This window comes from Ranitomeya imitator, chromosome 5, assembly GCF_032444005.1.
Source record: "Ranitomeya imitator isolate aRanImi1 chromosome 5, aRanImi1.pri, whole genome shotgun sequence".
Lineage (NCBI taxonomy): Eukaryota > Metazoa > Chordata > Amphibia > Anura > Dendrobatidae > Ranitomeya > Ranitomeya imitator.
Window position 1 is genome coordinate 572,653,323 of NC_091286.1, and position 19,255 is coordinate 572,672,577.

Below are 19,255 nucleotides of genomic sequence, written 5' to 3' on the forward strand. Positions count from 1 at the left end.
TGAAACTTTCTGCACACCGAAGAGACACTTTGATCCCTTCACAAACAAAGAATTAGCACGCAGGACCTGGAAAACCATTCTGACCTGCTTCACATGAGAGTCCCAATCATCTGAGAAGATCAAAATGTCATCCAAGTAAATAATCAGGAATTTATCCAGATACTCACGGAAGATGTCATGCATAAAAGACTGAAACACAGATGGAGCATTGGCAAGTCCGAACGGCATCACTAGATACTCAAAATGACCCTTGGGCGTATTAAATGCAGTTTTCCATTCATCTCCTTGCCTGATTCTCACCAGATTATACGCACCACGAAGATCTATCTTAGTGAACCAACTAGCCCCCTTAATCCGAGCAAACAAGTCAGATAACAATGGCAAGGGATACTGAAATTTAACAGTGATTTTATTAAGAAGGCGGTAATCAATACACGGTCTCAGCGAACCATCCTTCTTGGCTACAAAAAAGAACCCTGCTCCCAGTGGTGATGACGATGGGCGAATATGTCCCTTCTCCAGGGATTCCTTCACATAACTGCGCATAGCGGCGTGTTCAGGCACGGATAAATTAAATAATCGACCTTTTGGGATTTTAGTACCAGGAATCAAATTGATAGCACAATCACAATCCCTATGCGGAGGTAGGGCATCGGCTCTTCAAATACATCCTGATAATCAGACAAGAACTCTGGGACCTCAAAAGGAGTGGATGACAAAATAGACAAAAATGGAACATCACCATGTACCCCCTGACAACCCCAGCTGGATACCGACATAGAGTTCCAATCCAATACTGGATTATGGGTTTGCAGCCATGGCAACCCCAACACGACCACATCATGCAGATTATGTAGCACCAGAAAGCGAATAACTTCCTGATGTGCAGGAGCCATGCACATGGTCAGCTGGGTCCAGTACTGAGGTTTATTCTTGGCCAAAGGTGTAGCATCAATTCCTCTCAACGGAATAGGACACCGCAAAGGCTCCAAGAAAAACCCACAACGTTTAGCATAATCCAAATCCATCAGATTCAGGGCAGCGCCTGAATCCACAAACGCCATGACAGAATATGATGACAAAGAGCATATCAAGGTAATGGACAGAAGGAATTTGGATTGTACAGTACCAATGACGGCAGACCTATCGAACCGCTTAGTGCGCTTAGGACAATCAGAAATAGCATGAGTGGAATCACCACAGTAGAAACACAGACCATTCAGACGTCTGTGTTCTTGCCGTTCAACTCTGGTCATAGTCCTATCGCACTGCATAGGCTCAGGTTTAATCTTAGACAATACCGCCAAATGGTGCACAGATTTACGCTCGCGCAAGCGTCGACCGATCTGAATGGCCAAAGACATAGACTCATTCAAACCAGTAGGCATAGGAAAACCCACCATGACATCCTTAAGAGCCTCAGAGAGACCCTTTCTGAACAAAGCTGCCAGCGCAGATTCATTCCACAGAGTGAGTACAGACCACTTCCTAAATTTCTGACAATATACTTCTATATCATCCTGGCCCTGGCACAAAGCCAGCAAATTTTTCTCAGCCTGATCCACTGAATTAGGCTCATCGTAAAGTAATCCGAGCGCCAGGAAAAACGCATTGACATTACTCAATGCAGGGTCTCCTGGCGCAAGAGAAAATGCCCAGTCCTGAGGGTCGCCGCGCAAAAAAGAAATAATAATCAAAACCTGTTGAATAGGATTACCAGAAGAATGAGGTTTCAAGGCCAGAAATAGCTTACAATTATTTTTGAAATTAAGAAACTTAGTTCTATCACCAAAAAACAAATCAGGAATAGGAATTCTTGGTTCTAACATAGATTTCTGATCAATAGTATCTTGAATCCTTTGTACATTTGTAACGAGATTATCCATTGAAGAGCACAGACCCTGAATATCCATGTCCACACCTGTGTCCTGAAACACCCAAATGTCTAGGGGAAAAAAAAGACTGAACACAGAGCTGAGCAAAAAAAAATCATGTCAGAACTTCTTTTTTCCCTCTATTGAGAATCATTAGGTAGGCTCCTTGTACTGTTATGTAGGCAATCCAGTGACACAGTGTGCCAGCAATCGGAGCACATACAGTGATCTGACAATAACCCAAAAAACAATAGAACGAGCTCTGAGACGTGGAATCTCTGTAGACCGCAATACCTGAACCTATCCTAAACACAACTAAAGGCAGCTGTGGATTGCGCCTGACACTACCTATGCAACTCGGCACAGCCTGAGGAGCTGACTAGCCTGAAGATAGAAAAACAAGCCTGACTTGCCTCAGAGAAATACCCCAAAGGAAAAGGCAGCCCCCCACATATAATGACTGTTAGCAAGATGAAAAGACAAACGTAGGGATGAAATAGATTCAGCAAAGTGAGGCCCGATATTCTAGATAGAGCGAGGATAGCAAAGAGAACTTTGCAGTCTACAAAAAACCCTAAAGCAAAAAAACACGCAAAGGGGGCAAAAAGACCCACCGTGCCGAACTAACGGCACGGCGGTACACCCTTTGCGTCTCAGAGCTTCCAGCAAAACGAATTAACAAGCTGGACAGAAAAAGTAGCAACAAAAGCAAAGAAGCACTTATCTAAGCAGAGCAGCAGGCCACAGGAAAGATCCAGAAGCTCAGATCCAACACTGGAACATTGACAAGGAGCAAGGAAGACAGAATCAGGTGGAGTTAAATAACAAAGCAGCCAACGAGCTCACCAGAACACCTGAGGGAGGAAGCTCAGAAGCTGCAGTACCACTTGTGACCACAGGAGTGAATTCAGCCACAGAATTCACAACAGGTAAGGGGCCATTGAGATAGGCCACCCTGGCCTAAAAACAGCAGCCCGCAGCTGCCCAGAAAATACGCATCTATTAGGTGCACCAATTCTGGCATTTTGCCCGGCTCTTCCCACTTGCCCTGTAGCAGTGGCAAGTGGGGTTCATATTTGTGGGGTTGATGTCACCTTTGTATTGTCAGGTGACATCAATCCAATGGCTTAGTAATGGAGAAGCGTCTATAAGACACTTATCCATTACTAATCCTATAATTATATGTTAAATAAAGACACAGCCAGAATAAAATCCTTTAACCCCTTCCCGACCTTTGACGCCACGTAGGCGTCATGAAAGTCGGTGCCAATCCGACCTGTGACGCCTATGTGGCGTCATGGAAAGATCGCATCCCTGCAGATCCGGTGAAAGGGTTAACTCCAATTTCACCAGATCTGCAGGGACAGGGGGAGTGGTAGTTTAGCCCAGGGGGGGTGGCTTCACCCCCCCCCCCCCCCGTGGCTACGATCACTCTGATTGGCTGTTGAAAGTGAAACTGCCAATCAGAGCGATTTGTAATATTTCACCTATTATAACTGGTGAAATATTACAATCCAGCCATGGCCGATGCTGCAATATTATCGGCCATGGCTGGAAACACTGATGTGCCCCCCCACCCCACCGATCGCCCCCCCAAGCCACCGATCAGTCCTGCACACTGCCCCGCTCCCCTCCGTCCTGTGCTCCGCTCCACCCTTGCTCTTGCCGCTCCCCCCGTGCTCCAATCCCACCCCCCTTGCGCCGATCCACCCCCCCAGCACTCCGATCCACCCCCCCATGCTCTGATCCACCCCCCCATGCTCCAATCCACCCCCCCGTGCTCCAATCCACCCCCCCGTGCTCCAATCCACCCCCCCCACGCTCCGATCCACCCCCCATGCTCCAATCCACCCCCTGTGCTCCCCCCCACCCCATCATACTTACCGATCCTCCCGGGGTCTGTCCGTCTTCTCCATGGGCGCCGCCATCTTCCAAAATGGCGGGCGCATGCGCAGTGCGCCCGCCAAATCTTTTTTCCACTAAGGTTGGGGTTAGAACTAGGGTTAGGGTTAGGGTTTCGATATGTGCACATGTATTCTGGTCCTCTGCGGATTTTTCCGCAGCGGATTTGATAAATCCGCAGTGCTAAACCGCTGCGGATTTATGGCGGATTTACCGCGGTTATTCTGCGCATTTCACTGCGGTTTTACAACTGAGGTTTTCTATTGGAGCAGTTGTAAAACCGCTGCGGAATCCGCAGAAAGAAGTGACATGCTGCGGAATGTAAACCGCTGCGTTTCCGTGCAGTTTTTCTGCAGCATGTGTACAGCGATTTTTGTTTCCCATAGGTTTACATTGAACTGTAAACTCATGGGAAACTGCTGCGGATCCGCAGCGTTTTCCGCAGCGTGTGCACATACCTTTAGAATTAGGCTATGTGCACACGGTGCGGATTTGGCTGCGGATCCGCAGCGGATTTGCCGGAGCGGATTCGCACCAGTGTTCCATCACGTTTACAGTACCATGTAAACCTATGGAAAACCAAATCCGCTGTGCCCATGCGGAAACGCTGCGTTGTATTTTCCGCAGCATGTTAATTCTTTGTGCGGATTCCGCAGCGTTTTACACCTGTTCCTCAAGAGAAATCCACAGGTGAAATCTGCACAAAAAACACTGGAAATCCGCAGGTAAAACGCAGTGCCTTTTACTCGCGGATTTTTCAAAAATGGTGCGGAAAAATCTCACACGAATCTGCAACGTGGGCACATAGCCTTAGGGTTAGGGTTGGAATTAGGGTTGTGGTTAGGGTTGTGATTAGGGTTATGGCTACAGTTGGGATTAGGGTTAGGGGTGTGGGGGGCTTAGTGTTGGAGGTAGAATTGAGGGGTTTCCACTGTTTAGGCACATCAGGGGTCTCCAAACGCAACATGGCGCCACCATTGATTCCAGCCAATCTTGTATTCAAAAAGTCAAATGGTGCTCCCTCACTTCCGAGCCCCGACGTGTGCCCAAACAGTGGTTTACCCCCACATATGGGGTATCAGTGTACTCAGGACAAACTGCGCAACAATTACTGGGGTCCAATTTCTCCTGTTACCCTTGTGAAAATAAAAAAATTGCTTGCTAAAACATCATTTTTGAGGAAAGAAAAATGATTTTTTATTTTCACGGCTCTGCATTGTAAACGTCTGTGAAGCACTTGGGGGTTCAAAGTTCTCACCACATATCTAGGTAAGTTCCTTGGGGGTCTAGTTTCCAAAATGGGGTCACTTGTGGGGGGTTTCTACTGTTTAGGCACACCAGGGGCTCTGCAAACGCAACGTGACGCCCGTAGAGCATTCCATCAAAGTCTGCATTTCAAAAGTCACTACTTCCCTTCTGAGCCCTGATGTGTGCCCAAACAGTGGTTTACCCCCACACTTGGGGTATCCGTGTACTCAGGAGAAACTGGACAACAACTTTTGGGGTCCAATTTCTCCTGTAACCCTTGGGAAAATAAAAAATTCTAGGCTTAAAAATTATTTTTGAGGAAAGAAAACCTATTCATTATTTTCACGGCTCTGCGTTATAAACTTCTGTGAAGCACTTGGGGGTTCAAAGTGCTCACCATATATCTAGATAAGTTCCTTTCGGGGTCTACTTTCCAAAATGGGGTCACTTGTGGGGGGTTTCTACTGTTTAGCCACATCAGGGTCTCTGCAAACGCAATGTGACGCCCGCAGAGCATTCCATCAAAGTCTGCATTTCAAAACGTCACTACTTCAGTTCCGAGCCCCGGCATGTGCCCAAACAGTAGTTTACCCCCATATATGGGGTATCACCGTACTCAGGAGAAACTGGACAACAACTTTTGGGGTCAAATTTCTCCTGTTACCCTTGGGAAAATAAAAAATTGCGGGCTAAAAATCATTTTTGAGAAAAGACATTTTTTTTTTAATTTTCACTGCTCTGCGTTATAAACTTCTGGGAAGCAGTTGGGGGTTCAAAGTGCTCACCACACATCTAGATTAGTTCCTTTGGGGGTCTAGTTTCCAAAATGGGGTCATTTGTGGGGGATCTCCAATGTTTAGGCACACAGGGGCTCTCCAAACGTGACATGGTGTCCGCTAATGATTGGAGCTAATTTTCCATTTAAAAAGCCAAATGGCGTGCCTTCCCTTCTGAGCCCTGCCTTGCGCCCAAACAGTGGTTTACCCCCACATATGGGGTATCAGCGTACTCAGGACAAACTGGACAATAACATTTGGGGTCCAATTTCTCCTATTACTCTTTGCAAAATAGGAAATTCCAGGCTAAAAAATAATTTTTGAGGAAAGAAAAATTATTTTTTATTTTCATGGCTCTGCGTTATAAACTTCTGTGAAGCACCTGGGGGTTTAAAGTGCTCAATATGCATCTATATAAGTTCCTTTGGCGGTCTAGTTTCCAAAATAGGGTCACTTGTGGGGGAGCTCCAATGTTTAGGCACACAGGGGCTCTCCAAACGCGACATGGTGTCCGCTAACAATTGGAGCTAATTTTCCATTCAAAAAGTCAAATGGCGCGCCTTCCCTTCCGAGCCCTACCGTGTGCCCAAACAGTGGTTTACCCCCACATATGAGGTATCGGCATACTCGGAAGAAATTGCCCAACAAATTTTAGGATTCATTTTATCCTATTACCCATGTGAAAATGAAAAAATTGAGGCGAAAATAAATTTTTTGTGAAAAAAAAGTACTTTTTCATTTTTACGGATCAATTTGTGAAGCACCTGAGGGTTTAAAGTGCTCACTAGGCATCTAGATAAGTTCCTTGGGGGGTCCAGTTTCAGTTTACAAAATGTGGTCACTTGTGGGGGAGCTCCAATGTTTAGGCACACAGGGGCTCTCCAAACGTGACATGGTGTCCGCTAAAGAGTAGAGCCAATTTTTCCTTCAAAAAGTCAAATGGTGCTCCTTCCCTTCCAAGCCCTACCGTGCGCCCAAACAGTGGTTTACCCCCACATATAAGGCATCATCATACTCAGGACAAATTGGACAACAACTTTCGTGGTTCAGTTTCTCCTTTTACCACTGGGAAAATAAAAAATTGTTGCTAAAAGATCATTTTGTGACTAAAAAGTTAAATGTTCATTTTTTCCTTCCATGTTGCTTCTGCTGCTGTGAAGCACCTGAAGGGTTAATAAACTTCTTGAATGTGGTTTTGAGTACCTTGAGGGGTGCATTTTTTAGAATGGTGTCACTTTTGGGTATTTTCACCCATATAAACCCCTCAAACTGACTTGAAATGTGAGGTGGTCCCTAAAAAAAATGGTTTTGTAAATTTCGTTGTAAAAATGAGAAATCTCTGGTTAAATTTTAACCCTTATAACTTCCTAGGAAAAAAAAATTTTGTTTCCAAAATTGTGCTGATGTAAAGTAGACATGTGGGAAATGTTATTTATTAACTATTTTGGGTCACATAACTCTCTGGTTTAACAGAATAAAAATTCAAAATGTGAAAATTGCAAAATTTTCAAAATTTTCGCCAAATTTCCATTTTTATCACAAATAAATGCAGAATTTATTGACCTAAGTTTACCACTAACATGAAGCCCAATATGTCAAGAAAAAACAATCTCAGAACCGCTAGGATCCGTTGAAACGTTCCCGAGTTATTACCTCATAAAGGGACACTGGTCAAAATTGCAAAAAACGGCCAGGTCATTAAGGTCAAAATAGGCTGGGTCATAAAGGGGTTAACTGAAAAAAATGACACAGACTCCTTAAATATTTTCAATTAAACTATACTTATGACCTTGCCTAATTCCATTGGGCTTCACTGTGGTGACCTCAAGACCATGGGAAAAAGTCAGTGATGAGGTCACCGCAGTTCAAGGTCAGTGTCTTCACAGCAGATCACCGTAAGAATTTGTCAAAAATGGGGGGGACCCCACGCCGTTTTTAAAATTATTTTTTAAAATCATTTTGAAAAACACGGGGACCCCTCTATTCTTGATAACCAACCTTGCTGAAGGTGAGATGAGGGTTGCAGCTCCCAGCTGTGAGTTTTGCCTGGCTGGTTAAAGAAAATAGGGGAAACCCACGCCCAGTTTTTCATTCATTTATTAGTTATATCGCCAGCGGCAGCTGAGGTATACCCCGATCATCCGCTCCTGCTGTCAAAGTTATCAGCGGCAGCAAGTGTTGGATGATGGGAGTAATAGTCCCAAAAGCCCCCTCCTGCTGTCATTGTTCTGACTTTAATATAACTCTCATCATGCTCCTGTTATCGCCGATCGCCGGCAGAGCATGTGAGAATGATGAGAGCGCCTTCAGCACCCGCCACCGGGAAAAACAGCGCTTAGCGTAGCGCTTCTTCTTCGGCCGTCCATGTAGTACTGATGCGGCATACAAACGGCATCCATGTGCAGTACGTCTTTACATGGACCCATTGACTTGGATGCAGCTGCAAAAAACGGACATGTCGACGTGTGGGTCACTCGGACACATGGTCCATGAAAAAACACAGATATGTGCACAGACCCATTCATTTGAATGGGTCTACATGTGTCAGTGTCTCCGGTATGTGTGAAAACTGTCAACACATGTACTGGAGACACTGACATGATTGGCTGCAGCAGGTGGCACAACAATATCACCTTACCCCTGTGAATAGCAGTGTCAACAATGCTGGAACAGCACCGCTGCAGTAGATGAGTGTCCACTGTCATTTGAAGGTACCTTCACACTGAACAACTTAACAACGATATCGCTAGCGATCCGTGACGTTGCAGCGTCCTGGATAGCGATATCGTTGTGTTTGACACGCAGCAGCGATCTGGATCCTGCTGTGCCATCGTTGGTCGGAGCAGAAAGGCCAGAACTTTATTTCGTCGCTGGATCTCCCGCAGACATCGCTGAATCGGCGTGTGTGACGCCGATTCAGCAATGTCTTCACTGATAACCAGGGTAAACATCGGGTTACTAAGCGCAGGGCCGCGCTTAGTAACCCGATGTTTACCCTGGTTACCAGTGTAAATGTTAAAAAAAAAAAAAACACTACATACTTACATTCCGGTGTCTGTCCCCCGGCGTTCTGCTTCCCTGCACTGACTGAGCACCAGCTGGCCGTAAAGCACAGCGGTGACGTCACCGCTCTGCTTTACGGCTGGCGCTTACACAGTGCAGGGAAGCAGAGCGCCGGGGGACAGACACCGGAATGTAAGTATGTAGTGTTTGTTTTATTTTACATTTACACTGGTAATCAGGGTAAACATCGGGTTACTAAGCGTGGCCCTGTGACGGTACCTTTAGTTTGGGTCCTGGGTTGATTAAATGGACAACCCCTTTAATAAACTAATTTGTAGGAACTGGGTCTAAGGCCTTATAAGTTTATAAACTGTCAGCTAAAACTACAGATCTACCATTGGTGTCTACGCAGCTAAGTGGATGTCACATCACTGCCTACTCACACACTCTTCTGATTACCAGTGACACATTCTGACAATGCCATACTGTGCTCCTGTCAAATTTACACATCCATCCGGTACTGTGCCGGAAGCTGTAGGAAGGTGTCTTTGTAGTTATATTAGTCCCTTACTGATGCTTCTCTATCTTTCGAAATATTTCAAAAATTTTCTAGCATAAATTTCTGCAAACACAGGAAACATCGTTTTGTCATTATTTTTAAAAAATCTCATTAATGTATTTCTATGTAATACGGTCTTATTACCTGTTATGGTCTCATGTTGAACCACTGTGTCAGGCTTATACTGCACCTCTAAATTGCTTCATGGATAAAAGTCGTATCACATAGAATTCCCTAGAATATCTCCATCACAAAGAAACATTATTGGGGCAGCATGGTGGCGTAGTGGTTAGCACTGCAGCGCTGGGGTCCTGGGTTCTAATCCCACCCAGAACAACATCTGCAAAGAGTTTGCGTGGGTTTCCTCCGGGCATTCCGGTTTCCTCCCACATTCCAAAGACATACTGATAGGGATTCTAGATTGTGAGCCCCATCGGGGACAGTGATGATAGTGTGTGCAAAACTGTGAAGCGCTGCGGAATATGTTAGCGCTATATAAAAATAAAGATTATTATTATTGACTGCCTAGGGGTCTGTATTTGGCTAGTTTCACACTAGAGTTTTAAGGAGCTGTGGACTTCCTCCGTGAAGCTCCGCCTACCTCTGCATGCGGCCTGCATACCTATCTTTAACATTATACAAAAAAAAGGGAACAGCACAATGTCAACTTATCTTCAGGTGCAGGGCCCCAGGATAACAGTCCATGTATCCAAATGATTCAATATAAAGCAAAGACGAGGCAGCACTCCATATTTTCAGTATTTAACCTTGCAGGATTTAATCAACCCACTGTTCAGGGCGACGTTTCGGCTCAGACTGAGCCTTTCTCAAGCAATGGGTGGTACAAAAGAGTGCATATTTATAATACTCCCACCAATATTTGTGGGAGTATTATAAATATGCACTCTTTTGTACCACTGTGAACTGTGTGGAACCCTATGTTGATGCTGCAATGTATTTTGAGGTTTTGAGAAAAGAAACCAGTAAAGTTACCAGTAGTGTTTTGAGCGATACCGTCCGATACTTGAAAGTATCGGTATCGGATAGTAACGGCCGATACCCGAAAAATATCGGATATCGGCGATACCGATATCCGATACCAATACAAGTCAATGGGACATCAAGTATCGGAAGGTATTCTCATGGTTCCCAGGGTCTGAAGGAGAGGAAACTCTCCTTCAGGCCCTGGGATCCATAGGGATGTGTAAAATAAAGAATTAAAATAAAAAATATTGATATATTTACCTCTCCGGCGGCCCCTGAACTCAGCGCGGGTAACCGGCAGGCTTCGTTGTTCAAAATCAGCGCTTTTAGGACCTGAGAATCACGTCCCGGCTTCTGATTGGTCGCGGGCCGCCCATGTTACCGCCACGCGACCAATCACAAGCCGCGACGTCACCGCAAGCTATTAACGCGCTCATTTTTAAAAATGAGCGCGTTAATGACTTTCAAAGACGTAGCGGCTTGTGATTGGTCGCGTGGCCGCGACCAATCACAAGCCGCTACGTCTTTGAAAGTCATTACCGCGCTCATTTTTAAAAATGAGCGCGTTAATAGCTTGCGGTGACGTCGCGGCTTGTGATTGGTCGCGTGGCCGCGACCAATCACAAGCCGCTACGTCTTTGAAAGCCATTAACGCGCTCATTTTTAAAGATGAGCGCGTTAATAGCTTGCGGTGACGTAGCGGCTTGTGATTGGTCGCGGCCACGCGACCAATCACAAGCCGCTACGTCTTTGAAAGCCATTAACGCACTCATTTTTAAAAATGAGCGCGTTAATAGCTTGCGGTGACGTCGCGGCTTGTGATTGGTCGCGTGGCGGTCACATGGGCGGCCCGCGACCAATCAGAAGCCGGGACGTGATTCTCAGGTCCTAAAAGCTCTGATTTTGAACAACGAAGCCTGCCGGTTACCCGCGCTGAGTCCAGGGGCCGCCGGAGAGGTAAATATATCAATATTTTTTATTTTAATTCTTTATTTTACACATCTCTATGTATCCGATACCGATACCCGATACCACAAAAGTATCGGATCTCGGTATCGGAATTCCGATACCGCAAGTATCGGCCGATACCCGATACTTGCGGTATCGGAATGCTCAACACTAGTTACCAGTTTAAAGTTGGAACTGAACTCTGTCTCTATATGTCTGAAATCTTTGTGGATGAGCCTGCAACAGACCAGAGGTGACCCTGATGGTTTGGAGAATGGAGAATCAGGTTTGCTGACAAGAGACATTGTTTCATGTGGCGGGAGACCAGGGCGTGATTGAGAAATATATGTCTGCCACAACTACGGCCCTGGCTCCCCTCACAAGCAAATGTGTTATCGGAGTATGCTGTGGTGTAATCCAAGTATCATGGTGGTGCTTGGATAATATGTTAGACAGCTGCAGCACATGTGGAGATTGCCTGTTTGATAGACAGCCATAACACATGCAGGGATTGCCTGTTTGTTAGACAGCCGCAACACATGCGGGGATTGCCTGTTTGTTAGACAGCCGCAACACATGCGGGGATTGCCTGTTTGTTAGACAGCCATAACCAGGGTCAGACTGGCCTGGCAGGGTATCAGGGAAATTGCCAGTGGGCCCTTGAAATGCATCAGGCAGATGGCGATGGGTAGAAGGAGGGAAGAGAAGAAAAAAAGTCTGGTTTTTAGGGGTGCAGGCCCTTTACAAGCAAAGGCAGAGTATGTGCAGGGGAGCGTGCACGTTGCGCTCATTAACAGAACCACCGCAGGGCATATCCCAGTCAACATGGGCTAGTGTGCACCTGTCGTCACCAGCATACATCAGTGTCATGCGCCGCATGCGACGGGCGCACACAAGTCAGCCGTCTGCCTTTGCTAGGTCAGCGGCAGGAGAGCAGGCAGGTAAGAGGAATCTTTTTTTTTCTTCTGTCCATGCGGCCAGGACAAGGGACCAGGATGGATATATGAGGGGGGAACAGCACAGGGTGCCAGGATGGATATATAGGGGGAACAGCACAGGGTGCCAGGATGGATATATGGGGGGAACAGCACAAGGGACCAAGATGGATATATGGGGGGTGCAGCATAAGGGACCAGGATGGATATATTGGGGGGGAACAGCACAAGAGGCCAGGATGGATATATGGGGGAGAGCAGCACAAGGGACCAGGACGAATACATGGTGGTGTAGCAGCACAAGGGGCCAGGAAGGATAATTGGGGTGGCAATAGACAGACAACAGTGTATGCATAGAAATTGGGATCACCACAGGAATAAAAGCCCATAACGTGAATTAGGGTGACGGGTCCACAACAATATTAGGTTAAATACCAACAAGAATTGCACATAACACAGCTATTTCTAATACTCAAGGGGAGCAGCAGAATGAACATGCTTTTGATAATCCTCCTACATACTATCCTCCTGATCCCAGGGAGGCTCTTACCCTACCTAGTGTAATCAGCGTACTCAGTGGTCATAGAACGGCAGGCCCATAGAATCCTGATAGCTGTGTGGGCGCAGAGATTCTGCTGCTCCCCCTTTGGGGATAGCTTGTTGATATTATCATAGGACATAGTATTTGTCATGCACTTACCGACCTGGTGGTACTCATTTAGTAACAGCACACTTTGTGCGTCTATATGCATATTTCAGGTCATTCATGGTCAGGTGTGATCTGTGTTATATTATGACTTGAGTATTAGAAATAGCTGTGTTATGTGCAATTCTTGTTGGTATTTAACCTAATATTGTTGTGGACCCGTCACCCTAATTCACGTTATGGGCTTTTAAGTGTTTTTAGTTATGTTCTGTGTACAGCTCACAAATAAAGATTTTTTGATACTTTGAAATTATTCCTGTGGTGATCCCAATTTCTATGCATACACTGTTGTCTGTCTATTAGTACTTGTTTTGGTATGCATATGGTGATCCCCTTACATTAATACAAGTTGGATGGTGCCCACTCAACTTAGTGAGTTGTTGTGGATAATTGGGGTTGCGCAGCACAAGGGGCCAGGATGTTATATGGGGGTATCAGGGGGCCAGAATGGGTACATGGAAGCCAGGACAAGGGACCAGGTTGGATATATGGGGGATCCAGGATGATTATATGGGAGACCAGGATAGATATATGGGGAGCAGGACAAGGGACATATGGAGGCCAGTATGGAGAGCTGGGGGGGCAGAATGGATATCTGGGGTCCAGGCTGCAGATATTGGGGCCAGTCTAGACAAGGGAGAAAGGGGGCCAGGCTGGGGCATATTATAAAAGAAAGGGGGCCAGGCTGGACGAGATTATTCGTGGTATTATTCGGTCACTATGTTATAGAATATGTAGTCTAGAATATGTAGTTTAGCTATGGTGTGGCGGTATTTCTCCTTGTATGTGGTATTATTCGGTTACTACCCTCATCCACAAAGCACTCCATGGCTCAGCACCACCCTACATCTCCTCTCTGGTCTCAGTCTACCACCCTACCCGTGCCCTCCGCTCCGCTAATGACCTCAGGTTAGCATCCTCAATAATCAGAACCTCCCACTCCCGTCTCCAAGACTTTACACGTGCTGCGCCGATTCTTTGGAATGCACTACCTAGGTTAATACGATTAATCCCCAATCCCCACAGTTTTAAGCGTACCCTAAAAACTCATTTGTTCAGACTGGCCTACCGCCTCAATGCATTAACCTAACGATCCCTATGGCCTATTTAAAAAAAAACAAAAAACAATCAGGTTCCACGCATTATGTTCTCATACACTTTATGCAGTCAATAGCCCTCTGTGTCTGTACTGCTACATACTTAGGCAGTTAACTGGTTCATGCAGCTTTACATGAACACCTGAGCCTTACACTATGGCCGGTCCGAATAACTATAGCAATTGTTACCATCCACCTCTCGTGTCTCCCCTTTTCCTCATAGTTTGTAAGCTTGCCAGCAGGGCCCTCATTCCTCCTGGTATCTGTTTTGAACTGTATTTCTGTTATGCTGTAATGTCTATTGTCTGTACAAGTCCCCTCTATAATTTGTAAAGCGCTGCGGAATATGTTGGAGCTATATAAATAAAAATTATTATTATTATTATTTATATGGGGGGTGGAGCAGCAGAAGGGACCAGGATGGATATATAGGGGGCGCAGAAAAAGGGGCCAGGATGGATATATGGAGGAGGAGCAGCACACTGGACCAGGATGGATATATGGAGGGGAGCAGCACAAGGGACCAGGATGGATATATGGGGGTATCAGGGGGCCAGAATGGGTACATGGAAGCCAGGACAAGGGACCAGGTTGGATATATGGGGGATCCAGGATGATAATATGGGAGACCAGGATAGATATATGGGGAGCAGGACAAGGGACATATGGAGGCCAGTATGGAGAGCTGGGGGGGCAGAATGGATATCTGGGGTCCAGGCTGCAGATATTGGGGCCAGTCTAGACAAGGGAGATAGGGGGCCAGGCTGGGGCATATTATAAAAGAAAGGGGGCCAGGCTGGACGAGATTATTTGTGGTATTATTCGGTCACTATGTTGTAGAATATGTAGTCTAGAATATGTAGTTTAGCTATGGTGTGGCGGTATTTCTCCTTGTATGTGGTATTATTCGGTTACTATGTGGTCTGGTCAAGGTGTGGTGGTATTTCTTCCCTGTATGTGGTATTATTGGTCTTGGTATAATGGATTGTGTTGTGTATGGCGGTCATTTGTTCCCTCTGATATTAATTGGAAGATTCTTTATTTCCATTACAGATAAATTATTTGGTACACAGCGACAGACATGCACTTACAGGGGTTCTCATGCGGAAACAAAGCAATCACCTCTCCACAGGATTAGTGATAACATTGATTGGTGGGGGTCTGACTGCTTCGACCCAATAGGCAGAATGTGAAACTTTTATCCTCATTAGACTGGAGCGGCACGTCTAACTTGACCACAGATCCATTCATTCCCTCAGTGGCTGCACTTGTTCTTTCTGTAATCCCCAAAGAGAATGAATGGAGCTGCGGTCAGATATTCCACCTGCTGCTCCATTTTAAATTGGGGATGTGTCCTGTTAGGGATAAAACTTCCTCATTCTTCCGATCGGTGTACTTTCTAATTGTCGGACCTAAGTGATCACCTATCCTGTACAGCCCATGGATCGGTGATAACTTGTTTTAACAAAATAACCCCTTTAATGTAAACTACAGTAATTGTACGTCCCAGTTATGGGGGAGCACAGTAGATGTGCAGGTGCCTCCTGTGGTTTACAGTCAATACTCCACTATAACGGAGATAACGGCTTACAGATATTTGCATATAGCTGTAGGGTGGGCCCCTAGGGTCAATTTCCCCTGTGGGCCCTAGACACACCAGTCCAACCCAACCCTGGCCGTAACACATGCGGGGATTACCTGTTTGTTAGACATCCATAACACATGCGGGGATTGCCTAACAGCCCCAAAACATGGAGCTGCAGGGACTCGAATATATTATACGAGTATGATCAAGATACTCGAATAACCCCAGAGCATGCTCAGATAACACGTCAGAGCAAGTTCGCTCATCACTAGTCTGTAAGCAATATGTCAGTCAGACTCTGCTATGTGTGTGACCCTTGAGGTAATAATCCAATGGAACAGATCTGCTCCGGACTTCTACAGCGGAGGTTCCAATGGAAACCGGCAGTGCATTGATACCTGCTGCAGACATACTTTGCATCATGTGCTGAGATTTCTTAAAATAATCATACACTTTGCTGGCAATGTAAAATGCAGCAGAACGTAGACTTAGGCTATGTGCACACGTTGCAGATTTACTGCAGATCCGGAGCTTTATTTCTGTGCAGAAACACTGCAGAACCGCATGTGACTTACAGTACAATGTAAATCAATGGGAAAATAAAAATGCTGTGCTAATGGTGCGGAAAATTCCGCATGGAATCTGCAGCGGATTAAAAAAGGACCATGTCAATTCTATGTGTGTTTCTGCACCCATTCCATTATAGGAAAACGCAGGAGTAAAAACGCATGAAATTCGCAGCAAATCCACAGGAAAAACGCACAAAATTCGCATAAGAACGTGCAGAGTTTGACCTGCGTTTTCTGCCAAGAGATGCAGAATCCACACAGAAAATTCCACAGGCAAATCCGCAACGTGTGCACATACCCTTAGGGCTCATTTACAAGTCAGTTTTTTGAGTATCAGTTCTATATGTGGTTTTCACAGATAGCAATCGTGCTTATGAAAGTCGGGTTTGTTCACATGCCCATGATTTTTGGGGACCGAGAGGTCAGTGCAAAATTTCTGTATCATGTCCTATATTAATCCGAGGGTCGGTTCAAACTCGGGAATCAAAGTCTATGGGACTGTGAAAAAAAAAAAAAAAATCGGACATTACTCGAATGCCCTCCGAGTGCTGTCCGTTGTTCATGGATTGATAGGAGAAGGCGAAGACACTTTGCTTTTTTTCTCATCAGACAAAATAAAATAATGAACCTGCGACCAATCTCTGTTGAAAATCTGATGACACTAATAAAAGACACTTCTTGTAGGAAAAAAATCACAGATGTCTGAGCCCTGAGGATACAAGATGTTGATAAAAAATTGGGAAAACGTCAAATCCAAACATTTATTTACCAGCTAATAGTCTGAATTTGGTTCATCTTTTCTTTTAGATTTTATCCTGCTATATTTGCAAGTTTTTACTTATGTTTTTAGTGCATTGTACGCATAGCAGGCAAAACTTAGAGAAACTCTTGAAGAACTCATTGCCGAGCGTGCTCGTGATTCGGGGAAGTGTCAGAAGATGCATAAAACAGGTTCGATTTATGGCAAATAGAAAGAAACTAGATTATCCATTTAATAAACTTGTCAGTTTCATGGACAGATATAGCTCTGACATTTTAGATTTCAAACTGCTGAGCACATTGCGCTTTTGCCTCGAGCTACAGAAGAAAAATCAACAGCTCAGCAAAGCACGGCATAATTATTCTACAAAGATTAATAAAAAAATGAGACTCACCAAAAAGTGTATTGATAAATCCATACCAAATGCAGCCAGCCTTACCAATGAGCCAGCGTCCCTGCGTACTTGCTGCGAAGCTGAATGGAGTGCCCAGGATGCAGACCATCAAGTCACTCAGGGAAATGTTCATCAAGAGCAGATTAATGGGTGAACGCAGGACCTTGTATTGGCAGAAGAGGACAAGTACCAGCAAGTTATTGAAGAAGCCCAAACTTCCAATGATTCCAAGGGACACAGCTACCAGCAGGTGGCCGGTTGGGGACAAGTTTGCCTGGTCTGTTCCATAGTGATGGTTGATTCTGCAGGTAACACTGCTGCTGTTACTACAGCTGGGACTGAAACTCTGGTAAGCCATGTATATTGTGGCAGTAGCATACAGTGCAACACAAACTCCAGCCTCTCATATATAGTCTACTTTTTTTTTTCCTGTGGGATTTTTTTTTTTTTTAAGAATTTTGGGCTCTAAGGGGTTAAAGGCATCTGTGTTAAGAGTGCACAGTGCCTGCAAGGCTCCACCATGTGGCCATTTGGCAGCTGGATCAGCTCTGCCTTTTTATGTGTACTGGATTTAAAGGGGGTGCGGCAAGCATCTCTCAGGGGGGCTGTCATTCAGTAGTGGGGGCTGCGCTCAGACCAGCATTGATGCCTGAGAGCAGAGAATCAGCTGCAGAAGGCTGCAACATGCTTCTTGGTCTACGCAGATATCATATCAAGAATGCAGAGAATTAACTCAATTGTATACCTTACATTGTGAGAAAGTGATTGATTGGTGCAAAATACATAAAAAAAAACACTAAATAAAGATGTACACATTTCTAAATATAGAAGTTATTCTAGAAGGGAAAGGCGACCTATACAAAAAACACTGTTTAATGTGGGAAGAGTACTTTCCAAAGGAACTAATAGCACACTACCTTATAATAAATACGAGAAAGAAAAAGAGTACAAAAGGGTAAGGAAAAAAATTCAAAATTTATTCCAAACACATATATCATACAAACAAAATACATAATAAGTACAAATAATGATGAAGCAACTTAATGAATAACAGGTGTAATGCACCAAGTTACCAAATACTAGTGGGAGGGAGGGCAGAAAATGGCAGCCATATAAAGTCCCACATAAGGATGTAAATATCAGTCAATCAAGAGATAGCACCCAAATTAGTAAGTCACCTAATAATACATTAACCCCTTAAGCCCCAAGGGTGGTTTGCACGTTAATGACCGGGCCAATTTTTACAATTCTGACCAATGTCCATTTATGAGGTTATAACTCTGGAACGCTTCAACGGATCCTGATGTTTCTGACATTGTTTTATCGTGACATATTGTACTTCAGGATGGTTGTAAAATGTATTCGATAAAACTTGCGTTTATTTGTGAAAAAAAATGGAAATTTGGCGAAAATTTTGAAAATTTTGCAATTTTCCAACTTTGAATTTTTATGCCCTCAAATCACAGAGATATGTCACACAAAATACTTGCTAAGTAACATTTCCCACATGTCTACTTTACATCAGCACAATTTTGGAACCAAATTTATTTTTGTTAGGGAGTTATAGGGGTTAAAAGTTGACCAGCAATTTCTCATTTTTACAACACCATTTCTTTCAGAGGCCACATCTCATTTGAAGTCATTTTGAGGGGTCTATATGATAGAAAATACCCAAGTGTGACACCATTCTATAAACTGCACCCCTCAAGGTGCTCAAAACCACATTCAACAAGTTTATTAACCCTTCAGGTGTTCCACAGGAATTTTTGGAATGTTTAAATAAAAATGAACATTTAACTTTTTCTCACACAAAATTTACTTCAGCTCCAATTTGATTTATTTTACCAAGGGTAACAGGAGAAAATGGACCGAAAAGTTGTTGTACAATTTGTCCTGAGTACGCTGATACCACATA

General features: G+C 44.7%; 1 protein-coding gene across 2 annotated transcripts in view; it reads right to left on the bottom strand.

Annotated features, from left to right (window-relative positions):
• The window catches only part of LOC138638473 (vertebrate ancient opsin-like), a 288,294-nt gene extending 270,424 nt beyond the window's left edge, over positions 1–17,870 (bottom strand). Inside the window, exon 1 of one of the 2 annotated variants that reach the window (XM_069727804.1) lies at positions 17,341–17,870. In XM_069727804.1, coding sequence (XP_069583905.1) covers positions 17,341–17,698 — 358 coding nt within the window. In that variant the 5' untranslated portion in view covers positions 17,699–17,870. The remainder of the gene's footprint in view (positions 1–17,340) is intronic. The other variant, XM_069727805.1, reaches the window with a different exon arrangement.
• Positions 17,871–19,255: the final 1,385 nt, after the last annotated feature.